The following is an 11903-nucleotide window of genomic DNA, read 5'->3' on the forward strand; positions in this document are numbered from 1 at the left end:
CCGGGTCCCCCCCCCCCCCCCCCCCCAACATGCTGGTCGCGTGGCTCCTCTCTACACTACTAGCCCGACTGCCTATAACGTAGACCTGCATGATGGAAGAGAGGGACATTGTGTCATCAATCCCACTCACATTAGATCCCCACCCTCCCTCCCCCTTTTCAATGTGGATGTCCTATCACTTTGGTCCTAGCCGGGCTCTATTTTCTTCTCTGATTGCCCTGGCCCCCTGATGCCCTCCAACTGCCGCCGGCCTCGAGAAGCAACCAACCAGGGCGGACGGAGGTCAGGCCATCAGTCTCAGCCTTTCTGGTTCCCAAAACACACCGACCCCCGCCGGCAGACCACAAAGATGGGGACAAACACGAGGGAAAACGGCGAGGCGGAATTGGGGCCTGGGCCAAGCCATGGAAGCGGTCTGCGTGTGCCCCCTCGTATGGGGGAGGGGGGCTTTTCAGGCAAGGCACCCATCTCTAGAGAGCTCCTTCGTCCTAGCAGCTAGCCCAGGCGGTGGCGTTTGTGGCGCTTGCTAGCCCCTCGACTTGTTCAGGTTCACCACCGGCTGGACCTGCCTGAGAAGGGATGAAAGGAAACGTATACCGACATCGAAGGAACCGAAAAGAAAAACTAAGAGTGAGAAATGATAATAAGAAACACAGGAAGGGGAGAGAAGCGAGATGATGGCGTGTGTCCCAAGCCTCAGGTGTTGCACATCAACAACCCTGAACTTTGGGTTCATGTCCGCGGGGTAGGATTATTGCCTGGTTCGACTGCGTTGCACCACCTGAGGCGGCTAGGCGGCAAATGCCGGCGGGGCTGGAAAGCCACGGGGCTGGACCGCCAAAGGACATCATCGCACCTCCCCTCAAAGCGCGAAATCGAGATGGTCCGTCCGGTTGGCATTTTTCGGCAGCTGAGCGCCTCCATGCCAGTGCGTGGGGGACTGAAGTCAGTGCCACCTCGGCTACCGCCATCATCCATCGTGCCTATACATGGTACTTTTCGTTGCTAGTCAGTTAGTGTTTGGCCCGGTCCCAAGATCGGGGCCCCGTTGGTGCCTAACCCTTTTTTTTTTCTTTCTTTCTTTCTTTCCCTACTGACTTTGACTTTGACGGTCACCGCTGTTGGCTCGTGGCCGCGGAAAAGCCAAAACAGAAGACGGACAGACGGACAGGCGGGCGACCCGGCCCATTCACCAAAATGGCTCCAGGCCGGACCAGGCTAGGTGGCAGAATTCAGCGCGCCGTCTTTCTTTTTTGTCACTCTCTATCGGCTTAGCTGAAAGAGCTGAAGACGAAGACGCAAGACGCAGGGCTTTTTTTTTTTTTGCTTTTTTTTTGGAAGATGCACCACGGACCAAATGGATCCTGGCTGCGGCGCGCCAGCGTCCGTCGATGGGCGTCTAGCCTAGACGGAATTTCCCATGCCAAGGACACTCTAAAAGATCCAAGGCACACACGCGCACATGCCTGCCCCCCGAGAGCTCTTGGTGACCTCCACTAGTTTCCCCCTTTCAAACCAACTCGATGCTTTATCAAATCTCGAACTAGGCCCAGACTGCTGGCAGTTTGCTTACATGCAGCAATTTTGTCCACGCCTTCCTTGGCCATGCCTGACGTCACTAGCACGATTGCCGGGAGTCCGTTTTTTGACCGGACATTTATCAAGTGTAACTACCTATGGAACGATACCGGTAGAAAGTGGAAAACAGTTGCTGTATAATGGTATCCGCGGAAATGAATAGACAATGGGAAAAAGAAATCGTTGACAGGCACAACAGCCAGATCATGGAAAGACGGAAATGAACCAGTCATATGAGAGAAATTGACAGCCCAGACGCCTTCGTTTGTCGCCAAGTCATCATCAGGGATTTGTGGAAGAGACAAGGGTGTCATCAAGAAATAACGACGAAGGAAAGGCCAGAAAAAGGGGAAGGTTTGATGCGGCCTTCAAGGTCTTTCGCGATACTTGGGCTTCCTCGCCATGTCGACAACCGGCGGGGGCTCGTCCTCCATCGGGTAGGGCAGCGTCGGGGCCCCCGGTCGTCGCCCGCCGGCGGCTTGGTGCTCTGGAAGGGGTGTCTTGGGTGGGAGCGGAGGCGGGTAGTTCGGGTGAGCTCCGTGAGGCGGCCGAAGCGTACCCGCCCTGTTCCTGTCATCCGCGCGACGCCTTGGCTGCTCGTCAGCCCCCATGATGGCGATCTTGTCTTGCCCCGTCGCGTTCCGCCATTGAGCCGGCGTCGGTGCCTTCTCCACGAGACGGTCCCCATCATCCTCCGAATCTGTCAGCGCGCTGACAGTGCTGAGGGTGCTGCCCGCCATCGACGGGGTCTGTTGATGGGACGGTTGCCGCGGACTGCCCGTTCCTGCGGGACGGATTCCAGTCGGAAGACCCGCCATGGCGCCGGCGGGCGGAGCCGGCAACGGGCGGTCTGTCAAACGGTCTCCCGAACTCCGTGGAGAAGAGGCCGACACAGGCACACCGAGACTGTCCCGTCCCGACTCATATGACTGCCTGCTCGAGGGTGTCATGGGGGCGTGGCCATAGCTCGGCGGGCCGTTCGGCGGGCCGGCGGGCATGTCGCCTGGCAGTTCGACCGCGAACGGCATCGAGACCTCGGACGGCGTCTGAATCAGCTCCGGCACGGGGCCTACGCGTTCCCATCGCATCTTGGCACGGTGAATCTTGGCGAGCTTCGCCGAGGCGCCCTGAACCATGCTATTCTCGTCGCGACGGCCCAAGTACTGCCTCGTGCCTGTGCTGATATCGGCGAGGCGGTGCCACTCGTTCATACCAAACTCCCCCACGCCCATCTCCACGTTGAGGCGATAGTAGTTCTCGACGTTGACGCCACGCTTGATGAGGTGCTCCTTGTAGACGTACTGGTGGATGGTCTCGCACCCCTCGATCTTGGCGATCAGCTTCCTCCTCGCCTCGGCAAACTCGCCCAGAAAGCCCTCATACCAAACCGACTGGTTCGCATCGCTACTCTTGGGGCGCTTTCCCGTTCCTACGCTGATGAAAACGCCGACTTCACGACCCGGCCACTCGTTGACTACGGCCTCGTCCAGGGCCTGTATCGCGGGGTTGAAGGTGCCGGCACCGTCATCGTGGAACATCGACTGGCCGATTCGGATGGGTTTGAACGCGAGGCCGATGGCGCACGTCGCCCTTCCCGCTTCCCAGATCCTGCAATCGAACTCTGGCGCCGGCTCCTTCCTTGAATCGTAAGATCTTAGTATCGCCGGCTCGGCGCCTTTCTGGGTGCCCTTGTATACGGCGGTGACAGCCCTGTTCGTGGAAACGGAAACTCCAGTTAGTAAACCAGGGTCACGACTTTGAGTCCGAAGCGCCATGTAAAATGTCTTATATCTCAGGGGCTCTCACGTTTTCGTTCTGTGCTCTCGTGCGTCGTAGAGACTGGCTTCCGGGTCGCCTCCCCGCGAGTTGTATGCTGGGCGGGCCATCTGCGTTGTTGGACTCCTGGCGCTGAAGCTGACAACGCTCGCATTGCTGGAATGCCTGCGAGGGTATCCCTGACCGTTCGGGCGCGATAATCTGTTACGATGGGAGGGGTTTATGTTGCTCGTGGCCGGTGACTCGGATCCGTCATTGCCCTCGGCCTCGTCGATTGTGTGTTCCCTCACGGCCTCCTTGATGGCGAGCTCGAGCATCGAGGCCTTGAAAAGAGTCGACCGCGTGGGTATTCCGAGTATCGTCTTGTCCGTCTCAAAAACCATACGTGTCAGGCGCACGTACAGCTCCTTGCACGTCTCGAGGTCAAGTCGCAAACGCCCAAGCATAAGAGCGATCAGTCCGCCCGTGCCCGTGCCCACGATGAGGTCAAAGTGGTCGGCCGGCTTCGGGATTTCGGAGCGGCGCGGGGCACGCCCTTCGATCTCGACAAACGTCCTGTGCATGATTTCTTGGAGTATGATAAAGATGCTATAGCCGCGCACTCCTCCTCCATCTGCGTTCGCGGTCAGTCGGCGATACGTCAGCCACCATCGTCGCCAAACCGGGTCTGCGCGAGAAGTGAAGGGGAAAAAATGGAAAGGCGGCGGAACCGCACGCCTTGTCGCGTTGCGTGCGCGCGCACTCACCTAAAGAAAGAACCCGGAGGGGAGGGCCCTTGGTGGTGTCCTTCCTGCGCACATAGCTGCTATCCATGGCCGCGTTGATGTCTCACACGCCTCGTCGCTGACGCCGTTGACTGCTGAGAGCCTCTGGTAAATTTGCGCCCGGGCGCGACTGTTTGGACGCCGAGGACAGTGATAAGTCTTGCTCGTGCTACTAATCGACCAGCGGGGAAAAGTTGGGCAGCGGAGTGGCTACGTCCAGATCGATGGTGGCGAAGCAGAAGACGCGCGGGTCGGCGGGTTGGGTCGACTCGACTCGAATGAATGGATCAATGATGGCAAACAAGCCGCGGGATTCAATCGGATGGAACTCCCCACAGCGACAGCGGGCCCTTGACTGACGGTGACGCACGACGCAGGGCAAGGTGCGGCGGTGCCGGAGCTTGGGCCAGAAGGAGGGGTGTTTCTCGCAGATCCAAAATAAACTCGAATCAAAAAGAGGGTCGCTGCCGAAAAGTTGGGTTCGTCGATATTGCAGCTTGGGTTGACCAGGATGGAGAGCGGATCGCAGAACAGAACAGAAGGCGATTTTCGCAGTTGAGGGAGCCAGAATTGTGTTGGTCGCTCTTTTTTTTCTTCCCAGTCAGGGGACACGAGGGTGTATTGACGCTGCCTGGCAGGTGTTCTTGTGACGACTGCGTTTCTGGGCATGCAGACTCGTGTGGCCTTGGGCGACCCCGATGTGGGTGGCAGTGCAGGCTGGGGTTTCCCTGCTTCAATCGTATTTGGTCGATCAGGCACCCGCCAAACCTCGGGCTTCCTGGTGGCGGCCCCCTCTTCAAAGATGGCCCCCTTGGCTGCCAAGGTTGTCAAGCGAGTGTCGAGCAGATTTTGCGTCCCAGCCCTGACATGCAGATGTTCCGTTCTCCAGCGGAATGAGCGAGACACATTTTTCACGCTTACATTGTGGATATCTGTCCTGGCTGACCTCTTCCTAGAGGGGCTCCAAACGGTGAGGTCTCATGTAGGGTCTCCCGAAGAGTCCTCTCATGGTCAGGTCAGGTCAGCACATGCACCGGACACGAAGCCGCCGCGGACTTGGTGCAGATGTCAGAAATCCATATCCGTCCCAAGCGTTGACGTTGGCAGTCTAGCCGTGCTAGCCTAGAAGAACGGCGAGGTTTAACCGCTTCCAGACCATGTAACGAGCCGCCGCTTGCGCCATGGTCGCCCGTCTAGGGACCTCCCACGCCCGGATAAAAAAAAACGGGACACTTTTCAATTGGTGGTGGTGGTATGCACTGGGGCAAAAATTGAAAAGTGTCTCGTTTTTTTGATCCGGTCGTGCCTCCTAGGCTAAGGCTTCCCGCAAGTCAAGTAGGCAAGGAAGAGCGGTTAGACTTTCGGCATCTTGCGATCTTGCATCTGCAGGTGTGGTATCGCAGACACGCGGCGGCCAGGAACCGGGAGGGGCGAACGTCATGGCAAGTCTCTGCTCCCTCGTTGGGTCGAACGGGCTGCGCGTGAATGTCCCCCGTCTCTGAGGTCGCCACGCCAAGCCCGCATGCGCCGGGCCAGTCCACTCGGGCAGCTGAGCGGACTTGATTGGCTCCCAGCGCCGCAATTTTCATTCCTCCCGCGTCTCCCCCTCCTCTCTCCGCTGGGCTGGAGGTGGCGCAGCCTGCAGCGCCAGTCTGCGAAGGAGAACGCGCGCGCGTTCCGACCAACGGTCCCCTGGTGTTTGATCGATTCGATTTAAGTTCGCCACGGAGTGAGCGTGGGATGGCAATGTTACTCCGTATAAGCACGAGGCGTGAACCCGGCTGGCACGACGTTACATCCGCCAACCAGAACACTATTGCTTTTCGACCATCAGTGCCAATCTCAGCAAAAACGGTTATCCGCATCCCCTCACCAATTTATTTTTCTGCGGCCTGGCCTTGTCAGCATTGGGTATGAATGTGTGGTGCGTGATGCCGTAGTTGTCGGAAATGACGAGGTTGGCGAGTTCTCACCTTGGGCGACAATAATGCCCCATCCCGAACACGAAGTGCCATGGAATGTCTGCCAACCGACACCTCGTGTGTTCAAGAACCACCTCGTCAAAGCCGACGTCTGCAGCTTAATACAAAGTCTAGCCCTATTAGACAGAGGAGGAAAACGTGGAAGATCCTTGGACGACGTCCCAGATTATAATCACGAGGACGTGCTTGACCAGACCCAATTCCCCAGCTGTGCCATTCTAGCCTTGGCGGAGGATCAAATGGGAGACCGCGTTGAAACTCGGGGGCTTTGCAAAAGGCATCAGCCGCTCCTTCCCGCTCCTTCCCGCTCCAAACACAAGCCACAGATAGCAGCACAGTAATGCCTACTAAAACTTCGTTCCCGCCAGAGACCCGTCAAGAGGGGCTAGCGTTTCTCTGCAGCCTGACGTGTGTGATCCTTTGGAGCCAAAGGCTCCTTTTTGGAAACCACCACCAGCTTTCTCCGCAGGTGGTCTTAGGCCCACATCATCATTTCACAGGGTACACATTCACCAGGCACTCATCCAGGTGAATTGTGGCCGTGTAATTCCATGATCCTCAAGCAGTGTCTGTTGTTTTTACTGTAATGCTTTACCAAGTAGATATTTACCTACGATTTGCTTAACTGTCAGATATTGCCATATGGAAACTACCTCTCCGTCAGTTCGTCTGATGTCGCCGTTCCTTCTGGCAGCAAAGGAGGCTCGGGCTAGCCTCAGCCCTATTGCAGGTGGGCCCATCCATATTCAGGACCGAGGAGGGTGGGGAGCACAGCACGCATGGGGCCGATACTCTACTTAGGCAGCCACACAGCTTTGGAGCTAAACCTCCATCCAATGCCATCATCCTTGCATGATTCCCGACAACCCACCTGGACAAACACCACGGAGGTCTCGAAATCCAGACATGGAGACAGGCTAGCAGCCAGAAAAGTGTCTTGCTCACCCCCTTGGCCAGTGCTGCCTGGGCAGTGTAGCATCCATTTATTGGAAATGTAGCGATGTGGGTGGAACATACGACATTGCGGATGGCGGAGATGATCATTACCAACCTATGGCAGGCGCAGCTCGAGTCCGTCCCAAGACCGGCACCAAAGCCTTCCACAGCCTGGCCGGTCGACGAGCGGGGAAGGCATGGCCCTTTTTTTTTCTCAGCCTGCAGTGCCCTTCGTGGAAGGATCCAGCCTTTCACGAACTAGCATGGGCCGGGGACTTGTCAAACGCTCCTTCCTGCCGTGACATGGTCCTCCGCCCCTGCAGGGCCGCCCGGTACCTGACACTTGTTGATTAGCAGCAAGTGACCTCGACAATGTGCCGGGCACAGCGGGCAGCTCGGGGCAACCCCCATTGATCTTTTCGGTGCTGTTAAACTCCTTGGTATAGCCCCAGTCGTCTCTCTTCGATAATAACCTGTTCATACCCAGCCCGTCCAGCTTTCCAGGTACCTACTACGCCTACACCTACACCTATCTGGGCTACCATTCATTGCCCGACCAGGAAAAAAACCACATCCTCCATTGTGTCAAGCTTTCGCATACGAGTTCGATCGATCGCCCGCCGCTCCTCCGAGATCCATAAAGATCAGATCCAACATGTTGAACCTCGTCGCATTGGGCCTTCGAGGCTTTATGGTACGATCAACCCGGCTCTCTCCCTCTCTCCCCAGTCTTCTTTGATGCCCCAGCTCCGAAATTCTGCGTTTATATATTGACATCTGGGCCATGGAATCCGTAGTTCCTCGCTGCTGCCGTCGTTCTCGGTCTCTCGGTCACTCTCGCCAAACACCAGGTTGTCGGGGGGCCTCCCGCCGAAACCTCGTTCGCTAGTTTTACTGGTGGATTTGGGGTGTTCGCTGCCGCCGTCGGGATCGCCGCTATATTCTTCGAAGCAATCCCCTCACTGGTGCCCCTGGCCCTCGATGGCTTGTCCGCGCTCTTCTTCCTCGCGGGCGGAATCGTCAGTCTCCCAATCCCTCCATTGATGCCTAGCCATCGCCACCGTGCCAGCTCGTCAACGCTGCCCCGAAATTCTGCTGTACGGTGATTGCTTGTGAAAATATCGCTAATTTTGCAACGAACATGGTTCCAGGCCCTCACCATGGCAATGAAGGACGTTTCATGCACTTCCACCGCCAACGGACAGGACCTTGTACGATACCTAAACAAGATCTTGAACGGCGGATGCTACACACCTGATAATTGTGGCGTAAACGAGGGCTTTCGGAGAAGCGAAGACCTGGTCAACGAACTCAAAGGTCGATGCGTGAGGGTACAGGCAGACTTCTCGTTCCAGTACATCGCCTTCGTCGCTGCTCTCGCTTGCCTCGTGGTAACATTCCTCTCCGTGAGGAGGTCTGGTACGAGGGTTTTCGCCTGATATCCATATAAGGCGTGCCTCTATGGGCTACATCCTGGAACGCTATATCATCTCTTGAAGTAGCCAACCCGGACCCGCTTTGTTTGGAGCCCTTCCTAGCACGAGCATTACGGAGTATCCGAGGACGGGGCCAGCCACTCCGCAGGAAAAGATGCGATGCTTTCTACGAATTTTCATGGCAAATCTGATTTACGGCAGTTAACATACCCCGTTCTTTACTTCGTTCGCTCTCTAAGCCTCTTTCTCTTCCTCTATGCAACAATTAGATCCTGGGCAAGTGTGTGGAAATATTGGAGATTACGGATTCCCCCCACAGAGATGACGAGGCAGATAGCACAAGGCGTTTGTGAGGGAGACGGACTCGGGAAGGACATGGGCTCATATTCATATTGCGTAGTTGGGCTTAATTAACGCCATTCACGCTTTGCTCATGTATGTATCTCTGTGAACCCGAGCCTGTTCCGAAGAATGTATGGTCTACGGAGGATATTCACCTTCGAGATTAGACGCCCAAATATCATGTGGGGAGATGGGCACCAGTCACAGTGCTGGATAGCAATCCCGGAGTTCTAGCCACTTGGTGAGACGTAGTTGAGTGAAACTCAAGTCGATATTGGGTATAGCCACATCTCCCGATTCATGCGACGAAGGCAATGACATGGACCCTACTCAGCGTTGGCCTAGAGCAGGCTAGTAGTATCGTTTTTTTTTTTTTTTTTTGGCAGAGGAGGACGACAGCATTGGCGACGGGGGCAGTGGCGAGCAGCCAGACAAGCCGCTTGGCCTGTTGAGGCAGGCAAACAGGTGGTTGAATAATAGAAGAGATTACGTTATTATGGAACTCCGGTGCCGGAGGACGACGGCGGCTAGCTGTATATTATATATTGAGCCTATCATTCGTCATGTTACGCTTTAGCCCTCGAGAGTTGACGAGTTTAGTCACAGATTTAACTTGGAGTGCTTGTGGCTTCGATTTCTAGCCGAGAATCTCACGAGTTTCAAGAAACCAGGTGGTAGAGAAGGCTCGGGAGAGAGGGAGCGTAAAGGCATGGCAACACGGCTGACAGACGTAACCCTATGTCGGAGAGACAGAATTACGTCAACGCCACGACTTGGCTGCTTTGGGGATGCTGCTTATACGAGATCATGTACCTCTGTGGACAAGAAGATAGGTAAAATGTCGTCTGCGGACCCACTTCACCATGCACTCCCACGCGGCTGCAAAAGAGGTCAGCAGCCACGCTCAAGAAGCCGGACGTAGCACCATGACGAGGGCTACCGCTGTTCAGAGCCATGGCGACGCAGAGTTGGGCGGCTGACAACGGTGAGGTGTGAGGACAGCCAACCGGTGGGTCAAATATTTTGCACACCGACAATTGCTGGGGGGGGGGGCACTCGATGTGGGAGGCGTGGAGCGGGTGGGTTGCGTGAGTTTGGGCTGGCGCTGCTGCTGCTGGGTGCCGGTGGTGGCTGATTTTCTGGATGGAGCCGAGATGCCCAGGTGTGGCCTTTGATGGTCCGAAGCGGAATGTGAGCTTGTGTGGGTTTTTAGCGCCGGACATTAGGGATACGTGCAACGTGCAGCGGTGGACTTGGACTGGCAAATATTGATTCCACCACAGACGTTTTTGACAAGGGCTCCAGGCTGCTTGCTCCCGCCAAGAAAACGAGGTGAGGGAGGCAGCTGCACGTGCGCCCGTTTGTCACAGGCCCCCCCCCCCGCAAGCAAACAAAAGGGAGAGCGCGAGGCGCGGGAGTCGCGACCACCTACCCCAAACCCTCCCTCGAGGCCCGGAAGGTCGAATGGGGTAGGGGTGGTGATCCGGTGGCGTCAAACTGCAGGCGCATGAAGTGGGATGACCTGGTCCAATCGGGGCTGGAGGCGACGGGCGTTGTGTGGCCACCTCTTTGGCCGCCCTGCAAACAGACCAGAACCCTTTGGCCTTCTGGATTCGCAGCCGGCTCTGCACCGCTGACTGCCTGTGGTTGGACGGCTGCACTTATCGAGCTGCATGGATGTCGAGTCAGGGATGCATTGCTGTCAGTGGGGAGGCAGAGAACCGCGCTGCGGCCACAAGCAGAAGCCTGTGGTTCCGACAACGCTCGTTGGAATCCCAGTTATTACTTCCAACCGACCTGGCATGTGCGTTTCGTTTCCCCGTGTCTTATATATACACCGAAACAACCAGGCCAAACGGGAACGTGACAACCTCGGTGGGCAAGTCGCTGGAAGGAGGGGGATGGAGACTGGGGAATGGGTCATGGCAGACAAGGAAGCAACACCGGCAATGAATCAAAAAACAAACGGAATAAAATCAAACAGGAAGCTGGCAATCTACAATGCAGCATTCACTCGCGCGTCCCCAGCGCTAAGTGATGTGCCTAGTGTCCCGTCCTTTAGGCTGGCTGCAGCAGATCACCAATCACCCAGACCGAGTGGGCCGATACACCACGTAGCCGAGGCGCGGCGGCCCTAGACACCCAAACAAAGGCTGGATGGGACGGCCAGCCAGAGGCGGCAGCAGGCCTATGTAGTAGGTATGGGGCCTCGTTGAAGCCTGAAAGGCAGCCGGTGCGCGGTCGGTGTGGTCTCGGCTCACGTGTCGGTCTGTCGTGGAGTCTTCCCACTGTTTTTGTCCTGCGTGTCCACGGCGACGGGACGACAATTCCGGAGGGAGGGAGGCAGGCATTGGTGGGAGACAGGCAGCAAACAGTAGGGCCTAGCTGCATGTGTTGCGTTGCGTCGCGTTGAGCGAGAAACGGCGGCGGCATGGGTGCGCCAAGGCCGAATGACAGCCCCAGCTACCAGCCAGGCTGCTGCCCGTGGAGCTGCCCCCTCGGGGCTCTGCGTCTGCAAAACCTCGTGCGTGCTACAAACCCAAGGGGCCCCAAGGGACTCGGCGGCAAATCAATTGAGCCTGTCGCCGTCGAGGAGGGAGGGGAGGGGAGGAGTCGAGCCGGGATGGATGGAGACTCGTGCCGGGAGGGGGGGGGGGGAAGGAAGCGATTCCGTCAACGGTGGACATGAGGGATCTGATTGGCGGACGTCGAATGGCTGGCTGGGCCTTGGTCGCAACAGAGCAGCCTCCTTCGGGCGATTCCATCAGGCCGCGGGCAGGTTGGAGCGGGTTGGGCATGGATCGAGGTGTGCGACGGCGTGTCCTTGGCCGGTCGCCCTGCGCGGGCCCCACCCGAGCCCTGATGGCGCCTTCTCACAGGTGCCCGCCTGGGCGTTTCCAGGTCATGCCCTCCCCCTGGATGCACTGGCTGCACTGGCTGCAACCATCGAGTCTGGCCGGCTGCAAGATGCTGCACTCTCAACTGCAGCAGCACTGCTGGCTGGCGCCCACTCCCGGCCCCAGAGCTCCGCTGCTGGCTCAATGCCAGGCCCCAGTCTGGCTGCTGGCGCTGGCTGGCCTGGCCCCCCC

The 11903-nt window shown here is 57.3% G+C and overlaps 3 protein-coding genes across 3 annotated transcripts; 1 reads left to right on the forward strand and 2 right to left on the reverse strand.

The window, feature by feature from the left end:
• Window positions 1-1649: 1649 nt before the first annotated feature.
• Window positions 1650-5171, reverse strand: GGTG_00121 (hypothetical protein). Its single transcript, XM_009217862.1, has 3 exons — window positions 4101-5171; window positions 3385-3967; window positions 1650-3288 (listed from the first exon to the last, which is right to left on the reverse strand). The coding sequence occupies exons 1-3, from the start codon at window positions 4165-4167 to the stop codon at window positions 1947-1949; spliced, it is 1992 nt and encodes a 663-aa protein (XP_009216126.1). The 5' UTR covers window positions 4168-5171; the 3' UTR covers window positions 1650-1946.
• A 1738-nt stretch (window positions 5172-6909) lies between these two features.
• GGTG_00122 (hypothetical protein) lies at window positions 6910-9049 on the forward strand. Its single transcript, XM_009217863.1, has 3 exons — window positions 6910-7730; window positions 7834-8055; window positions 8188-9049. Exons 1-3 carry the CDS (start codon window positions 7692-7694, stop codon window positions 8473-8475), a joined length of 549 nt encoding a protein of 182 aa, XP_009216127.1. The 5' UTR covers window positions 6910-7691; the 3' UTR covers window positions 8476-9049.
• On the reverse strand, window positions 8903-10192 carry GGTG_00123 (hypothetical protein). Its single transcript, XM_009217864.1, has 2 exons — window positions 9628-10192; window positions 8903-9550 (listed from the first exon to the last, which is right to left on the reverse strand). The coding sequence occupies exons 1-2, from the start codon at window positions 10035-10037 to the stop codon at window positions 9415-9417; spliced, it is 546 nt and encodes a 181-aa protein (XP_009216128.1). The 5' UTR covers window positions 10038-10192; the 3' UTR covers window positions 8903-9414.
• Between the last annotated feature and the right edge of the window lie 1711 nt (window positions 10193-11903).

The sequence above is a fragment of the Gaeumannomyces tritici genome (assembly GCF_000145635.1).
Source record: "Gaeumannomyces tritici R3-111a-1 unplaced genomic scaffold supercont2.1, whole genome shotgun sequence".
Taxonomy (NCBI): domain Eukaryota; kingdom Fungi; phylum Ascomycota; class Sordariomycetes; order Magnaporthales; family Magnaporthaceae; genus Gaeumannomyces; species Gaeumannomyces tritici.

Bases quoted from the DNA above. Each gene is read 5' to 3' on its own strand.
- GGTG_00123 (XM_009217864.1), bottom strand. From the start codon at position 10,037: ATGTCCGGCGCTAAAAACCCACACAAGCTCACATTCCGCTTCGGACCA. The intron at 9,551-9,627 runs GTACATGATCTC...TCTCCGACATAG, and splicing joins CTATCTTCTTGTCCACAGAG to GGTTACGTCTGTCAGCCGTG.
- GGTG_00121 (XM_009217862.1), bottom strand. From the start codon at position 4,167: ATGGATAGCAGCTATGTGCGCAGGAAGGACACCACCAAGGGCCCTCCC. The intron at 3,968-4,100 runs GTGAGTGCGCGC...CCGCGAACGCAG, and splicing joins CCTCCGGGTTCTTTCTTTAG to ATGGAGGAGGAGTGCGCGGC. The intron at 3,289-3,384 runs GTGAGAGCCCCT...TTCCACGAACAG, and splicing joins CGAGAGCACAGAACGAAAAC to GGCTGTCACCGCCGTATACA.
- GGTG_00122 (XM_009217863.1), top strand. From the start codon at position 7,692: ATGTTGAACCTCGTCGCATTGGGCCTTCGAGGCTTTATG. The intron at 7,731-7,833 runs GTACGATCAACC...TGGAATCCGTAG, and splicing joins TGGGCCTTCGAGGCTTTATG to TTCCTCGCTGCTGCCGTCGT. The intron at 8,056-8,187 runs GTCAGTCTCCCA...ACATGGTTCCAG, and splicing joins TCTTCCTCGCGGGCGGAATC to GCCCTCACCATGGCAATGAA.